This window comes from Lithobates pipiens, unplaced genomic scaffold (assembly GCF_037356315.1).
Source record: "Lithobates pipiens isolate NorthernLeopardFrog02 unplaced genomic scaffold, aLitPip1_a1.2 Scaffold_27, whole genome shotgun sequence".
NCBI lineage: Eukaryota > Metazoa > Chordata > Amphibia > Anura > Ranidae > Lithobates > Lithobates pipiens.
Genome location: NW_027507788.1, coordinates 7,213,870 through 7,231,651, shown reverse-complemented (window position 1 = coordinate 7,231,651; position 17,782 = coordinate 7,213,870). Strand labels below are relative to the sequence as shown.

Below are 17,782 nucleotides of genomic sequence, written 5' to 3'. Positions count from 1 at the left end.
GTGAGAAAGAGAGAGATGGAGAAGGAAAAGAGGGAGAGGGAAAAGAGGGAGCTGGGGAGAGGGGGGGGGGGGGTGGTGGAGGGCAAGAAAGAGGAGGAGAGGGAAAGAAGAAGGAGATGTAGAAAGAAAGAGTGGGAAGGAAAGGGTGAGAGGGAGAGAGAGGGAAGGGGAGAGTGACAGAGGGGGAGGGGAGAGAGGAGGGGGAAAGAGAGAAAAAAGGAGAGAAAGCACAAAAATTAGACAATAGTGTATATAGAGTAGAAATGTTTTTGCTCTTCATTGCAGACAGAGTAGGTAACAATTTTCATCACAATTTTGATTTTATTTCATTTTTTATTATTTCTTTTTTTTTCATTTCAGAATTGGCTCACCCACCCTTCATGGCTCTGTAGATCCAGCTCTGGTACTGATCTACTTTAGCGTACACCCCAGGCTTGTTTGGAAGAGCGCAGCCAATTCCCCAGCTGACAATGCCACACAGCCGCCATCTTGACAGTGCGGGAGATGGTGTCCTCGCACACGAAGGGGCCGCCGCTGTCCCCCTGTAGAAAACACAGACACGGCAACTGAGAGACCCGTCCCGAGCGGCAAAATATTCCACCGATATCACTGACCAAAACCAAATGGACATCACTGAGATGGGAACCGTCTACAATAAGCCCCTTTTATACTCCAAAAAATATGTCTGATCTATCCCCTATCCCAATCACCTGGCAAGCGTCAATTCCCGCCTTCTGTGTATCCCGCGCAGAACATCTTCCCGGTGATCTGGTTGTCGTAGTAGTCCGGCTGGTTGCACACCGTGCCGCTGATAATTGGCACCGACGCCTCTTGCAGGATGTCGGACTGTTGACCTGAGAAGAGATATTTGCGATGTAAAAGTCATATTTCCATTACAGGTGGATCTCACGGAGGATACTCACCGTAGTACTGGGTGTTGCCCCATCCGGTGACCGTACAAATCTTCCCGTCTGTGATCTGCTGGCCCAAGGCTGGAAGGCAAACCGGCTGCACATATTCTGGTAAAAATCAATCCTGGCATTAATATATAAAGATGTAGAAAAGGCAATTAACACAAAGGAAAGGTTGGCGGTACCTGTCAGAGTGAAGGGGGTCAGGAGATGCACCAGCGCTATGTCATTGCTGTTCTCTTCGCTGTCTGGGTAGATGAAAGGTAAGTAGCCAGCGTGGTACACAACGCCCTTCACTGCCAGTTGTTGCCCCTGTAAGGAGCTCTGTGACACACCTCCCTGCCACAGACTCACGACGCGGTTTCTCCTGCACAGATACAGACATCATAATCTCTGTTACCTTGAAGGGGAACTGTTTTCAGCGAGGAACAAATTTCAAGTAATTGCAAATGCCGTTCCACACGGTATCTCACAAAAGTAAGTACACCCCATTACATTTTTTGTAAATATTTCATTCTATCTTTTCTTGTGACAACACTGAAGAAATGACACTTGTCTACAATGTAAAGTAGTGAGTGTACAGCTTGTATAACAGTGTAAATTTCCTGTCCCCTCAAAATAACTCAACACACAGCCATTAATGTCTAAAGCATGGCAACAAAAGCGAGTACACCCCTAAGTGAAAATGTCCAAATAGGGCCCAAAGTGTATTTTGTGTGGCCGCCATTATTTTCCAGCACTGCATTAACCCTCTTGGGCACGGAGGTCACCAGAGCTTCACAGGTTGTCACTGGAGTCCTCTTCCCCTCCCCCATGATGACATCACGGAGCTGGTGGATGTTGGAGACCTTCCCCTCCTCCACCTTCCGTTTGAGGATGTCCCACAGATGATCAATAGGGTTTAGGTCTGGAGACATGCTTGGCCAGTCCATCACCTTTATCCTCAGTTTCATTAGCAAGGCAGTGGTGGTGTTGGAGGTGTGTTTGGGGGGGTTATCATGTTGGAATACTGCCCTGCGGTCCAGTCTCTGAAGGGAGGGGATCATGCTCTGCTTCAGTATGTCACAGTACATGTTGGCATTCATGGTCCCCTCAATGATCTGTAGCCCCCCAGTGCCGGCAGCTCTCATGCAGCCCCAGACCATGACACCCCCACCACCATGCTTGTCTGTAGACAAGACACACTTGTCTTTGTCCTCCTCACCTGGTTGCCCCCACACACGCTTGTCACCATCTGACACCAAATACCTTTATCTTGGTCTCATCAGACCACAGGACGTGGTTCCAGTAATCCATCTCCTTAGTCTGCTTGTCTTCAGCAAACTGTTTGTGGTTCTTTCTTGTGCATCATCTTTAGAAGAGGCTTCCTTCTGGGATGACAGCCATGCAGACCAATTTGATGCAGTGTGTGGCGTATGGTCTGAGCACTGACAGGCTGACCCCCCACCCCTACAACCTCTGCAGCAATGCTGGCAGCACTCATACATCTATTTCCCAACCAAGACAACCTCTGGATATGACGCTGAGCACGTGACCTCAACTTCTTTGGTGGACCATGGCGAGGCCTGTTCTGAGTGGGACCTGTCCTGTTATACCACTGTATGGTCTTGGCCACCGTGCTGCAGCTCAGTTTCAGGGTCTTGGCAATCTTCTTATAGCCTAGGCCAGTGATGGCGAACCTTGGCACCCCAGATGTTTTGGAACTACATTTCCCATGATGCTCCACTACAATGCAAGGTACCAGAGCATCATGGGAAATGTAGTTTCCAAAACATCTGGAGTGCCAAGGTTCACCATCACTGGCCTAGGCCATCTTTATGTAGAGCAACAATTATTTTTTTCAGATCCTCAGAGAGTTCTTTGCCATGAGGTGCCATGTTGAACTTCCAGTGACCAGTATGAGAGAGTGAGAGTGATAATACCAAATTTAACACACCTGCTCCCCATTCACACCTGAGATTTTGTAACACTAATGAGTCACATGACACTAGGGAGGGGAAAATGGCTAATTGGGCCTAATTTGGACATTTTCACTTGGGGTGTACTGACTTTTGTTGCCAGCGGTTTAGACATTAATGGCTGTGTGTTGAGTTATTTTGAGGGGACAGGAAATTTACACTGTTATACAAGCTGTACACTCACTACTTTACATTGTAGACAAGTGTCATTTCTTCAGTGTTGTCACATGAAAAGATAGAAGAAAAGATTTACAGAAATGTGAGGGGTGTACTTACTTTTGTCAGATACTGTTTTTCCATTTTTAGATTTCATATACAGATACCCCCACTTAAAACTTTATATTGTTAAGTGTTACCAATTTGCATTTCTAAAGATCCTGCAAAAGTCTTACGTGAACTTACGGAACTTTTTACACACCCATACACCCCTAGATACCAATAAGGGTCACTTAAAGTGATATTCGGGTCGCATTGGACAGTCCCTCCATTATCCCTCCGTTATCCCTCCATTATCCCTCCATTATCCTCCATTGTCCCTCCATTATCCCTTCATTATCCCTCCATTATCCCTCCATTATCCCTCCATTATCCCTCCATTATCCCTCCATTATCCCGGCATTGTTGGGCCTTTCACACTGAATACTCACTCAGGGAAACAATGCGCAGCCGTGAGGACCCACTCACTGGAGATCAAGGAGCCCCCACACAAATGGGCTCCATTGTAACGTAAGCTGACCTGCCATGGCCAGCGACCCAGAGCGGCGTTCTGTCCGCCCACAATTCTGTCCACCGCCATCTTCCTGCGACCGCAGTCTGAGGACACATGATAAAAAAAAAATGAGGATTGGAGCAGAGAAGAAATGGAGGCAAAGAAAAGAAGAAGGAGAGAAGAGGAGAGGGAAGGGGGAGGGGAGGAGAGGGAAGGGAAGAGTGGAGGAGTGGAAAGGGAAGAGGGGAGGGGAGAAGAGGGAAGGGAAGGGAAGAGGGGAGGAGAGGGAAGGGAAGAGGGGGAGGGGAGGGGAGGAGAGGGGAGAGGAGGGAGGAGAGGAGAGGGAAGGGAAGAGGGGGAGGAGTGGAAAGGGAAGAGGGGTGGGGAGGAGAAGAGGGGAGGAGAGGGAAGGGAAGAGGGGAGGAGAGGGGAGGGGAGGAGAGGGAAGAGGGGAGGGGAGGGGAGGAGAGGGGAGAGGAAAGGAAAGGAGAGGGGAGAGGAAAGGAGAGGGGAGGGGAGAGGGAAAGAGGAGAGGAGGGGAGGGGGGGGGAGAAGAGAGGGAAGAGGGGAGGGGAGGAGAGGGAAGGGAAGAGGGGAGGAGTGGAGAGGGGAGAGGGAGGGGAGGAGAGGGAAGAGGGGAGGGAGGGAGGGAAGAGGGGAGGGGAGGAGAGGGGAGAGGAAAGGAGAGGGGAGGGGGAGAGGAGAGGGAAAGGGGAGAGGAGAGGGAAAGGGGAGAGGAGGGGAGGGGGGGAGAAGAGGAGGGTAGAGGGGAGGGGGAGAGGAGATTATATAAATATATAATAAAAAAATATATAAAAATTGATATATAAATCGTGTATAAATAATAATAATAATAATAATGAGAAGAGAGGGGAGTGGAGAGGAGAGGAGGGGAGATGGGGATGATTTTGGAGAACAGGGGAGAGGAGAGGTGAGCAGAGGGATGAAGAAATGAGGAAAGGTAAGTAGATGGCAAGGAGGGGAGTGAAGGTGGAGTGGAAGAGGTGAGGAGAGGATGGGAGGGAGTTGCATAGGGAGGAGAGAAGAGGAGAGGTGAGTGAAAGAGATGCAGGGAAGGGGAAGGAAAGGAGAAGAGAGGAGGTGGAGTGGATACAAATTGGGTGAAGAGAAGAAGGCAGAGGGGAGGAGAGAAGAAAAGAAAGGGTATGTAGGGGAGATGAGCGAGACCCAAATCTCTTTGTTCCCTTGGCACTGGCCGGAGAGGAATCTCCCACTTGGACAGTCGCTGAGGAGGAAATCAGAAGAATGGAGTCAGTGACAATGGCGGGAGGAATATACTTTATATACTTTGTATACTTTATATTGGTGTTCTTGTGGTCGGTGGGAAGTTCTTGTGGAGACGAGTTTCGGAGACGCTCACTGGGACTGCGGGAGAAATACCGGAAGTGGAATTCTCTTTCCGTTATGTACTAATCTATCACCGGCTTCCTCCTACCCGGACCGGTGAGGTCTGTGGGACGCACCCGTATGTCATTTCAAGTGACCAATCGGAGACTCACCACACTGTGAGGACCTCTAGAAGTCTCCTGGCGCCGGTCAGCTGCGGTTCCTGCACGCAAAAATATCCTGACGTGTCATTGGCTCCCGCTGTCTCCGCTCGCAGCTCCTGATAACTCATAGACCTTATAAGACAACACAGAAGCATGAAGGTTTCTATGACACCGACTGAGAGATAGACAGAGGAAGGAGCAGAGTCCCCCAGCAGAGGAGAGTATTTCAGGAGAGGAGAGTTATAGAGGAAGGAGCAGAGTCCCCCAGCAGAGCAGAGTATTTCAGGAGAGGAGAGTTATAGAGGAAGGAGCAGAGTCCCCCAGCAGAGCAGAGTATTTCAGGAGAGGAGAGTTATAGAGGAAGGAGCAGAGTCCTCCAGCAGAGCAGAGTATTTCAGGAGAGGAGAGCTATAGAGGAAGGAGCAGAGTCCCCCAGCAGAGCAGAGTATTTCAGGAGAGGAGAGTTATAGAGGAAGGAGCAGAGTCCCCCAGCAGAGCAGAGTATTTCAGGAGAGGAGAGCTATAGAGGAAGGAGCAGAGTCCTCCAGCAGTGAAGAGTATTTCAGGAGAGGAGAGTTATAGAGGAAGGAGCAGAGTCCTCCAGCAGTGAAGAGTATTTCAGGAGAGGAGAGTTATAGAGGAAGGAGCAGAGTCCTCCAGCAGAGCAGAGTATTTCAGGAGAGGAGAGTTATAGAGGAAGGAGCAGAGTCCTCCAGCAGAGCAGAGTATTTCAGTAGAGGAGAGTTATAGAGGAAGGAGAAGAGTCCTCCAGCAGAACAGAGTATTTCAGGAGAGGAGAGTTATAGAGGAAGGAGCAGAGTCCTCCAGCAGTGCAGAGTATTTCAGGAGAGGAGAGTTACGGAGGAAGGAGCAAAGTCCTCCAGTAGTGCAGAATATTTCAGGAGAGGAGAGTCATAGAGTGGGAGGAGCAGAGTCCTCCAGCAGAGCAGAGTATTTCAGGAGAGAAGAGTTATAGAGGAAGGAGAAGAGTCCTCCAGCAGACCAGAGTATTTCAGGAGAGGAGAGTCGTAGAGGGGGAGGAGCAGAGTCCATTACCTAATAAATCCCATCTCTTCACAGCTTAGTGTTGCCACTGCCTCATTGGCGAGAGACGAGCACACCAAGCGCCACGTCTTTTCCTTTTCATCGTACACGGTGAGCCGGTGATCTGGTGAGTTCACCTGGACTGAGACAACATAGAAGCAAAGCTGGTGAGTACTGGATACATCGCATCGCCCCGTGTGTCCCGTCCAATCAGAGATTGCCCTCCTCAACTGGAATCAAATGTTAAAGCGATTGTAAACCCCGGACACAAAATCTGAACAAAGCACATCCCTCTATGGTGTCTACTTGTCTCAGTCCAGAGCACTAAGTGTCATTTCTGTCCGCTGCCTCCTTCCTCTGCTATCAGCGTGAATCACTTCTGAAAGTTTTCATGACACCAAGAGAAAAAAAGGGGAGGGAGCTCCGGCACACAGCCTGTGATTGACAGCCTCGACTTTGTTACTGTGAGCTGTGTGGAGAGGGGGGGAGGGGGGGTTCCCCTTCCAAACACAATTATCCCCAAGATGACTTACCTATGTAGATGTTTGTTGTCTCGTACTTTAGAACATACGTCACTGTAAGACAAACAGAAAAGGGTGAGGTGGGATTCCGAGAACGGGAACAATAAACCTCAAACATTAAACATTGTTGATATTTAATTGTTTGTCTCCCTCTAATGGGGGTTCCAAAGATTTGCACCCGCCAAAGCCCAAACAGAAAAGCTTATATTTGTAAGACTTTCATCATTTTTACATGTTTGCTTTGTCCATATTTTTCTTTTTTAATAGATGGAATATTGAAATTTGTAGATTAGCCACCAGAGGGAGCTAGCATGCATTGTACTGCAAGCAGCAATGCTCAACTGTTGTGTAGCAATACGACAGCCCGCCCTACCAAAATAAAAATCGGAAAGAATATATATATTTAAAAAAAGCATTCGCCCGCGGTTGCAGCGCAGCCTATTCGCTTACATAGAAGAGTTTGGCGGTAACCACCATTGAAGCTCTTCGTGTACCATTAAATAAATATGATACAATAAATAAATAAAATAAATAAAATCAAATCTAATAATAAATTAAAAAAAAAATCGAATAAATAAAACCTAATAAAAAATAAAATAAAAAATAAATATATATATATATATATATATATAAAATATAATATTTTAATATTAATATTTATATATATATAAATTAAAAATGATAAATATAAGGATAAGGATAAATAAATAAAATCAAATCTAATAATAATTAAAAAAAAAATTGAATAAATAAAATCTAATAAATAAAACCTAATAAATAAACAATATATATATTTATACACCATTAAAAATTACCGCACTGTCCCTGCTTGAAGGTGGGTGGTCAGGGGGCAATAAAAGCACCAATCAACTGTCTGTTTTTAATCATCCCCCCCCCCCCCCCCGGCCACCCACAGGAAAGGAGCCTAAACCTAAAACAGTTACAAAAACACTGTATACAAATATTTTATGTGACATTCAAAAATAAAAACAAAAGAGACAAAAACGGGCTTCGTCTTACCTACTGCCCAAATTGTGACTCCGATTCCAGCCAATGAGATGAAAATGCAGACCGTCATTCCCAGAATCCTCAGCGGGGTCCAGTGACAACCTTTACTCACTAGCAGCAGAAGGAGGCACAGGAAATATGATCAAAATTGGCAAATACAATGAAAGGATACATTGTATCTCTATAAATAGAAAAAAAAAGGATAAATAAAATAAAAAAATCAAGGAAATAAAACCTAATAAAAAAAAATATATCTATCTATCTATATATATATATCTATATATATCTATATATATATATATATATATAGATATATATATATATCTATATATATATATATATATATAGATATATATATATAAAAAGGATAAAAAAAGGATAAGGATAAATAAATAAAATAAAATCTAATAATAAATAAAAAAACTAATAAAAAAATCTAATAAATAAAACCTAATGAATAAAAATAAATATATAAATAAAATAAAAAATTATAAATAAAAGGATAAGGATAAATAAATAAAATAAAATCTAATAATAAATAAAATAATCTCATAAATAAAACCTAATAAATAAAAAAAATATATAAATAAAATAAAAAAGGATAAATAAAAGGTTAATGATAAATACATAAAATAAAATCTAATCATAAATGAAAAAATCTAAAAAAAATAAATAAATATATATATATATATATATATATATATATATATATATATATATATATATATATATATATATATATATATATATATATATATATATGTATATATATATATATATATATATATATATATATATATGTATATATATATATATATATGTATATATATATATATATATATATATATATATATATATATATATATATATATATATATATATATATATATATATATATATATATATATATATATATATATATATATATGTATATATAAATAAAATAAAAAAAGGATAAATAAAAGGATAAGGATAAATAAATAAAATAAAATCTAGTATTAAATAAAAAATCTAATAAATAAAATCTAATAAATAAAACCTAATAAATAAAAAAAATATATACATAAATAAAATAAAAAAGGATAAATAAAGGATAAGGATAAATAGATAAAATCTAATAATAAATAAAAAAAAGTCTAATAAATAAAATGGATGAATAAAAGGATAAGGATAAATACATAAAATAAAATCTAATAATAAATAAAAAAAATCTAATAAATAAAATCTAATAAAACCTAATGAATAAATATATATAGAAATATACATATATATATATATATATATATATATTAAAAAAAGGATAAATAAAAGGATATTGAAAAAGGATAAATAAAAGGATAAATAAATAAAATAAAATCTAATAATAAATAAAAAAATCTAATAAATAAAATCTAATAAATAAAACCTAATAAATAAAACATATATATATATATATATATATATATATATATATATATATATATATATATATATATATATATATATAAATAAAATAAAAAAGAATAAATAAATAAAATAAAATCTAATAATAAATAAAAAAATCTAATAAATAAAATCCAATAAATAAAACCTAATAAATAAAATAAATATACAAATAAAATAAAAGAGGATGAATAAAAGGATAAGGATAAATACATAAAATAAAATCTAATAATAAACAAAATCTAATAAATAAAATCTAATAAAACCTAATGAATAAATATATATAGAAATATACATATATATATATATATATATATATATATATATATATTAAAAAAAGGATAAATAAAAGGATATTGAAAAAGGATAAATAAAAGGATAAATAAATAAAATAAAATCTAATAATAAATAAAAAAAAACTAATAAATAAATAAATAAACAAATACATAAACAACATAAATAAAGTGCAAAATCTGGTGCAGCTCTGCATAGAAACCAATCACAAAATGTATGAAACAAAAATTAGGAACCAATCACCTTCCAGGTTTATTGTCAACGCTCAGCCGAGGTTAGAAGCTGATCGGTGTCTATGTAGAGCTGCGTCAGATTTTGCACTCTCCAGTTTTAATAAATCAACCCCAACAGAGCATTCTACACAGTTCTACACTCGTCATTTCTTTTTTCTAGGCTTTCCCTCAGCTTTTTTTTTTTTCTTATAAATCTTTTTTTTTTCTTTTCTTAAAGCGGGATTCCACCCTAAAGTGGAACCTCCGCTGATCGGATCCCTCCGCTGATCGGATCCCTCACAATTGACACCTTTCAGGGGGGAGGGGGTGGAGATACCTGTCAAAGACAGGTATTTTCACCCACTTCCGGGCATAGACTCCCGTGGGAGTCTACGCCATTTCCTGCCCTGCTGCGCTGTCTGCTGGGACACACACGGGTCCCAGTGACAGCGCGGAGATTTCCTATTGCGCGGCGCGGCTCGCGCATGCGCAGTAGGGAACCGGGAAGTGAAGCCGATTCGCTTCACTTCCTGATTCCCTCACCTAGAATGGTGGCGACAGCAGCCGAGAGCCGAGCGATCGATCGGCCTCGGCTGCCGGCATCGCTGGAACCCGGGACAGGTGAGTGTCCATTTATTAAAAGTCAGCAGCTGCAGTATTTATAGCTGCTGGCTATTAATATTTTTTTTTTTTGGTGGAATCCCTCTTTAACAAACAAACAAAACCAGACAAAACAACACATCATACACCTTGGACCAAAATATTAGTGCAAGTCCAGGATCCGATCACATTACATAGCATAACATTTTTTTTTCTTTTTTAAAAAGAGACTTTGATTGATAACTCCATGGCATGGAATTTAATTCTTTACAGCTATTGAGGCTTTTAAATCTTTTCACAATTTCAAGAAAATAAAAGTGGACTAAGTCTGGTTCCCGACAGATTGCCGCACCGTTGATCCGATCTTTTCATCGCTAGAAACATAGCATCGGTTGGCTGTCAAGATTTATTTTCATAGTTTTTTTTTTAATATGCAATATTCACTATAAACAGGGATAGGCAATCAGCGGACCTCCAGCTGTTGCAGAACTACAAGTCCCATGAGGCACAACAAGACTCTGACAGCCAAAAGCATGACACCCAGAGAGGCATGATGGGACTTTTGGAACAGCTGGAGGTCCGCCAACTGCATATCCCTGCACTAAAATAATCCCCGGTGATCCCACCGGGAAGGTCCTTTGGGTGACAACACTCTGTTCCCTGTCTCCTAATTTTGCTCCTATGTTGTCACCTTGTCATTTTGAGCTTCCGATAGAGACTACAAACGGTGGTTTCAGCTCACGTTACACAGTATGAACGGGGAACGAGCGCAAAACATCACCTCTTCCAGTGCCGCACGCGCAGCCGACTCGTATCGGCAACCGGCCGCTGTAGTTGGCTGAAGGTTTCACCCAAATACTTTGGATTCTGATTTTTATTGTGTTTATTTTTAATTAAAGTGATGGGTAACTCACCGTCTTTCTGTACCATGTCTGAGGACCGGTCATGTACCATCCCAGGAATGTAACGAGAGGTCTGGACACCCTTGAAGAGAGACCTGGGTTAGTATCGGTAATTATCTCCCCATAAGAGCTCCTTTGTCTGCCCCCCCAGCATGTCCTCTTCTTAACCATCTGCAGGCCATAATATCATAAACAGCAGATAATTGGACGGCTACTGATCCACTGTAAGCGGAAATTTTCTACAAGCAGGTTGGGGTACATTCTGGGACCACCACCAGCATTCTGCCTGTTTTCGGGGGTTAATAAATGAGGTTTGTTCCTATTACAGGGCCGAAAAACTTACCTGGGAAATGGGGCCCCCGGGCCTGGGCTGTACACAGCGCCATGACTTTTTTTTTTCCAAGTCGCTACTAAGCCTCGCCCCCTTCCTGGCACTAAGCCCCACCCCCCCAACAATTAACTGTCCAATACCTGAGCTTCTCCTGGCCACCGAGGTGCCAGCACTAGACAATTACATCACACATGGCAAAGCTAATCACCGGGAGATGGCCAGGAGGTGAGGTTCTCTGGACAGCCTGGGCCTGAGATCAAAGGTTCCTGATTGTATGTGTTCCTGATTGCGTGGATTTCTGTAAAGCCCCATACACACTATCAGATTTTCTGCTGATATTTTTTCCTTCAGATTTACCAAAACCATGTAAGGTTTGACCTCATATTAACCACGTAAATCTAAGGTTTGACCTCGTATTATATAGTTTTGGTAAATCTGAAGGAAAAAAAAAAAATTAACAGAAAATCTGATAGTGTGTATGGGGCTTTACTCTAGATTTCTCATTGCACAGATTCTTGATTGTATGGATTCCTGATTGCCTGGGATATTGACTACATTGATTCCAGATTGCCTGGATTCTTGATTACATGGATTCCGAAAGTCCCGGAGTCTTGATAGCATGGGATCCTAACTGATTGGTTTCCTGATTTAATTGATCCTTGATTGCATGGATTCTTGATTTCATGTATTCCTGATTGTATGGATCCCTGATTGCCTGGATTCCTGATGGTATGGATCCCTGATTGCCTGGATTCCTGATTGTATGGATCCCTGATTGCCTGGATTCCTGATTGTATGGATCCCTGATTGCCTGGATTCCTGATGGTATGGATCCCTGAATGCCTGGATTCCTGATGGTATGGATCCCTGATTTCCAGGATTCCTGATTGTATGGATCCCTGATTGCCAGGATTCCTGATTGTATGGATCCCTGATTGCCTGGATTCCTGATGGTATGGATCCCTGAATGCCTGGATTCCTGATTGTATGGATCCCTGATTTCCAGGATTCCTGATTGTATGGATCCCTGATTGCCAGGATTCCTGATTGTATGGATCCCTGATTGCCTGGATTCCTGATTGTATGGATCCCTGATTGCCTGGATTCCTGATTGTATGGATCCCCAATTGCCTGGATTCCTGATTGTATGGATTCCTGATTGTATGGATCCCTGATTGCCAGGATTTCTGATTGTATGGATCCCTGATTGCCTGGATTGCCAGGATTCCTGATAGTATGGATCCTTAATTGCCTGGATTCCTGATTGTATGGATCCCTGATTGCCTGGATTCCTGATTGTATGGATCCCTGATTGCCTGGATTCCTGATTGTATGGATCCCTGATTGCCTGGATTCCTGATTGTATGGATCCCTGATTGCCTGGATTCTTGATTTCATGTAATCCTGATTGCCTGAATTTTTATTGCATAGATTATTATTTTTTTATTAAATTGAAACAAAGCAGCAACTGCTCATCAATCCAGAACCAAGTGGATAAACATATAACCAGCACACAACTGCAGCCTCCACAAGCCGCTAATAGATGCGATCAAACTGCAGATGGAGTCGGGAAACCAGTAAAAAAAACAGTACAAAATGCTTTATTGAAAACTTTGGAGTTAAAAGTCCCAAGATACATGTAAAACACTGACGCATTTCTGCCCTTGAGTGGCCTTAGTCCTAGCTATGACAAGGGCCCCTTGAGGAAAGAAATATATCAGCGTTTTTTGTGCACCACATTTAACTCTGAAGCTTTCAATGAAGGATTTTGTGCCTCTTCTTTTACCAGATTGCCGACTCCATCTACAGTTTGATTGCCTGGATTCCTAATCGCCTGGAGTCTTGATTGCATGGGTTATTCATTGCCTGGATTCTTGATTACATGGATTCCTGACCGCCTGAAGTCTTGATTGTGTGGGTTCTTGATTGCCTTGATTTAAGATTACATGGATTCCAGATAACATGGATTCTTGATTCTTGATTGCCTGGATTCCTGATTGTCAGGATTCCTAATCGCCTGGATTTCCAATTGCCTAGATTCCTGATTGCCTGGATTCCTGATTGCCTGGATTCCTAATCGCCTGGTGTCTTGATTGCGTGGGTTCTTGATTGCCTGGATTCTTGATTACTTGGATTCCTGATCACCTGAAGTCTTGATTGTGTGGGTTCTTGATTGCCTTGATTTTAGATTACATGGATTCCAGATCACATGGCATCTTGATTTCATGGATTCCTGATTCCTCAGATTCTTGATTGCATGAATTCCTGATTGCCTTGATTACTGATTGCCTGGATTCTTGATTGCTCAGATTCCTGATTGCCTGGATTCCTGATTGCCTGGATTCTTGATTGCCTGTATTCTTGATTGCCTGGATTCTTGATTGCCTGGATTCTTGATTGCCTGGATTCCTGATTGCCTGTATTCTTGATTGCCTGGATTCCTGATTGCCTGGATTCCTGATTGCCTGGATTCCTGATTGCCTGGATTCCTAATTGCCTGGATTCTTGATTGCCTAGATTCTTAATCGCCTGGAGTCTTGATTGCATGGGTTCTTGATTGCCTGGATTCTTGATTACATGGATTCCTAATCACCTGAAGTCTTGATTGCATGGGTTCTTGATTGCCTAGATTCTTGATTACATGGATTCCTGATCACCTGAAGTCTTGATTGTGTGGGTTCTTGATTGCCTTGATTTTAGATTACATGGATTCCAGATCACATGGCATCTTGATTTCATGGATTCCTGATTCCTCAGATTCTTGATTGCATGAATTACTGATTGCCTTGATTACTGATTGCCTGGATTCTTGATTGCTCAGATTCCTGATTGCCTGGATTCCTGATTGCCTGGATTCTTGATTGCCTGGATTCCTGATTGCCTGGATTCTTGATTGCCTGGATTCTTGATTGCCTGGATTCCTGATTGCCTGTATTCTTGATTGCCTGGATTCTTGATTGCCTGGATTCCTGATTGCCTGGATTCCTGATTGCCTGGATTCCTGATTGCCTGGATTCCTAATTGCCTGGATTCCTAATTGCCTGGATTCTTGATTGCCTAGATTCTTAATCGCCTGGAGTCTTCATTGCATGGGTTCTTGATTGCCTGGATTCTTGATTACATGGATTCCTAATCACCTGAAGTCTTGATTGCATGGGTTCTTGATTGCCTAGATTCTTGATTACATGGATTTCTGATCACCTGAAGTCTTGATTGTGTGGGTTCTTGATTGCCTTGATTTTAGATTACATGGATTCCAGATCACATGGCATCTTGATTTCATGGATTCCTGATTGCATGAATTCCTGATTGCAGGGATTCTTGATTGCCTGGATTCCTGATTGCCCGGATTATTGATCGCCTGGCTTCCTGATTGCCTGAATTCCTGATTGCCTGGATTCTGGATTGCATGGATTCCCGATTGAATGGATTCCAGATCACATGGATTCTTGATTTCATAGATTCCCGATTGCCTGGATTCTTGATTGCATGGATTCTTGATTGCATGGATTCCTGACTTCCTGGATTCTTGATTATGGATTCCTTATTGCCTACAGATCAGAGAGACCTACATGCAACTATTCAAGTAAGGGAAAAATTTGTAAAGCTTACGACTTTCCTGACTTGATCTTCTTCACTATAAACATTATGAAAACAGGCTTTTCCTGCAACAACTTGTAACGTGTTTGTCAGTTTTTTTCAGGATAAAGGAATTTAAGTCGGTAGTAGACGGCTCCTGTGCTCCGCAACAACATTTCACTGCAAAGTCATCGTGTCTTTGCGCGCACTTTGCCTTTTCTATAGCCTGTGGGAACGATCATTCCATAGGGTGTGAACAGACGTGTAATCTCACCTACCTTACTGGATCTCTGCTGCTTGCTCCCCCTCAAATCTCAGCCGAGGAGGCCGGGGGTCTGTGGCGACCATTCCACTGGAAAGAGAGACAGACGGACGTGAGAATGAGGAGATGTGCTGATAAGGAGAGACGACAGTCAGCTGGGAGAGTGACAGTATTGTCTATAGAAGAGGGGACAGAGGGGCCGAGAGGTGACAGTGTTGTCTACAGAAGAGGGTGACAGAAGAGCTGAGAGGTGACAGCATTATCTACAGAAGAGAGGACAAAAAGTGATGCTATTGTCTACAGAAGAGGGGACAGAGGGGCCGAGAGGTGACAGCATTGTCCAGAGAAGAGGGGCCAAGAGGGGTTGAGAGGTGACAGCATTGTCCAGAGAAGAGGGGCCGAGAGGGGTTGAGAGGTGACAGCATTGTCCAGAGAAGAGGGGCCGAGAGGGGTTGAGAGGTGACAGCATTATCTACAGAAGAGAGGACAAAAAGTGACGCCATTGTCTACAGAAGAGGGGACAGAGGGGCCGAGAGGTGACAACGTTGTCTACAGAAGAGGTGTCGAGAGGTGACAGCATTGTTTACAGAATAGGGGACAGAAGGGCTGAGACGTGACAGCATTCTCTACAGAAGAGGGGACAAGAGGTGACAGCATTGTCTACAGAAGAAGGTGCAAGGGGTGATGGTATTGACTACAGAAGAGAGGACAAAGGTTCTGAGAGGTGACAGCATTGTCTACAGAAGGGGGGCAAAGAGGTGACGGCATTGTCTACAGAAGAGAGGACAGAGGGATGGAGAGGTGACAGCATTCTCTACAGAAGAGAGGACAGAGGGATGGAGAGGTGACAGCATTGTCTACAGAAGAGGGGACAGAGGGATGGAGAGGTGACGGCATTGTCTACAGAAGAGGGGACAGAGGGATGGAGAGGTGACGGCATTGTCTACAGAAGGGGGGACAGAAGGGCCGAGAGGTGACAGCATTGTCTACAGAAGGGGGGACAGAGGAGCCGAGAGGTGACAGCATTGTCTACAGAAAGGGGGGCAAAGAGGTGACGGCATTGTCTACAGAAGAGAGGACAGAGGGATGGAGAGGTGAAGGCATTGTCTGCAGAAGAGGGGACAGAGGGGCCAAGAGGTGACAGCATTGTCTACAGAAGAGGGGACAGAGGGATGGAGAGGTGACAGCATTGACTACAGAAGGGGGGCAAAGAGGTGACGGCATTGTCTACAGAGGAGAGGACAGAGGGATGGAGAGGTGACGGCATTGTCTACAGAAGAGGGGACAAGAGGTGACAGCATTGTCTGCAGAAGAGGGGACAGAGGGGCTGAGAGGTGACAGCATTGTCTACAGAAGAGGGGACAGAGGGATGGAGAGGTGATGGCATTGTCTACAGAATGGGGGACAGAGGGGCCGAGAGGTGACAGCATAGTCTACAGAAGGGGGGCAAAGAGGTGACGGCATTGTCTACAGAAAAGGGCCGAGAGGTGACAATGTTGTCTACAGAAGAGGGGACAGAGGGATGGAGAGGTGATGGCATTGTCTGCAGAAGAGGGGACAGAGGGGCCGAGAGGTGACAACGTTGTCTACAGAAGAGGTGTCAAGAGGTGACAGCATTGTCTACAGAAGAGGGGACAGAGGGATGGAGAGGTGACAGCATTGACTACAGAAGGGGGGCAAAGAGGTGACGGCATTGTCTACAGAGGAGAGGACAGAGGGATGGAGAGGTGACGGCATTGTCTACAGAGGAGAGGACAGAGGGATGGAGAGGTGACGGCATTGTCTACAGAAGAGCGGACAAGAGGTGACAGCATTGTCTGCAGAAGAGGGGACAGAGGGGCCGGGAGGTGACAACGTTGTCTACAGAAGAGAGGACAGAGGGATGGAGAGGTAGCAACGTTGTCTACAAAAGAGGTGTCGAGAGGTGACAGCATTGTCTACAGAAGAGGGGACAGAGGGATGGAGAGGTGACGGCACTGTCTACAGAAGGGGGGACAGAGGAGCCGAGAGGTGACAGCATTGTCTACAGAAGAGGGGACAGAGGGGCCGAGAGGTGACAGCATTGTCTACAGAAGAGAGGACAGAGTGATGGAGAGGTGACAGCATTGTCTACAGAAGAGGGGACAGAGGGGCCGAGAGATGAAGACAACGGGTGAGAAAAAAAGAGAATGAAGAAAAAAAAAGTTTGAAGGGTAAGATGTCTGCGGGAACCTGCAAGGAAGGTGATTTCATGGAAGAGAAACGCAAGTTGCTGGAAGTCCTGAGGGGATGAGGTGGGGAAGGAATGAGAAGATACGGGAGGGGTGGTTGGGGGGGGGGGGTGATGAGAGGCAGGACGGCAGCAGGGGAGGAGAGAACCAACGCACACCTGACAACACCTTCAACCCATCCCCCTTCACCTAGAAGGTGGGGGGGGGGGGGGGCGCTTCCTGGTCACCTGATATCAGACAAAATACAGAAGAGCCCTCTATAGATTCGGCCGGCCTTAGCTGCCTGCTCAGGGGGAGGTGTTCATAAA

General features: G+C 43.3%; 1 protein-coding gene across 1 annotated transcript in view; it reads right to left on the bottom strand.

Annotated features, from left to right (window-relative positions):
- Positions 1 to 367: 367 nt before the first annotated feature.
- Positions 368 to 17,782, bottom strand: part of LOC143933347 (serine protease hepsin-like) — a 50,187-nt gene continuing 32,772 nt past the window's right edge. The window contains 14 exon segments of the mRNA XM_077456212.1: positions 368 to 493; positions 495 to 542; positions 711 to 728; positions 730 to 854; positions 924 to 1,019; positions 1,097 to 1,278; positions 3,517 to 3,684; positions 4,786 to 4,824; positions 5,099 to 5,221; positions 6,146 to 6,275; positions 6,667 to 6,708; positions 7,675 to 7,773; positions 11,105 to 11,174; positions 15,281 to 15,354. Of these exon segments, the coding sequence (XP_077312338.1) occupies positions 368 to 493; positions 495 to 542; positions 711 to 728; positions 730 to 854; positions 924 to 1,019; positions 1,097 to 1,278; positions 3,517 to 3,684; positions 4,786 to 4,824; positions 5,099 to 5,221; positions 6,146 to 6,275; positions 6,667 to 6,708; positions 7,675 to 7,773; positions 11,105 to 11,144 (1,236 nt within the window). The 5' untranslated portion in view covers positions 11,145 to 11,174; positions 15,281 to 15,354.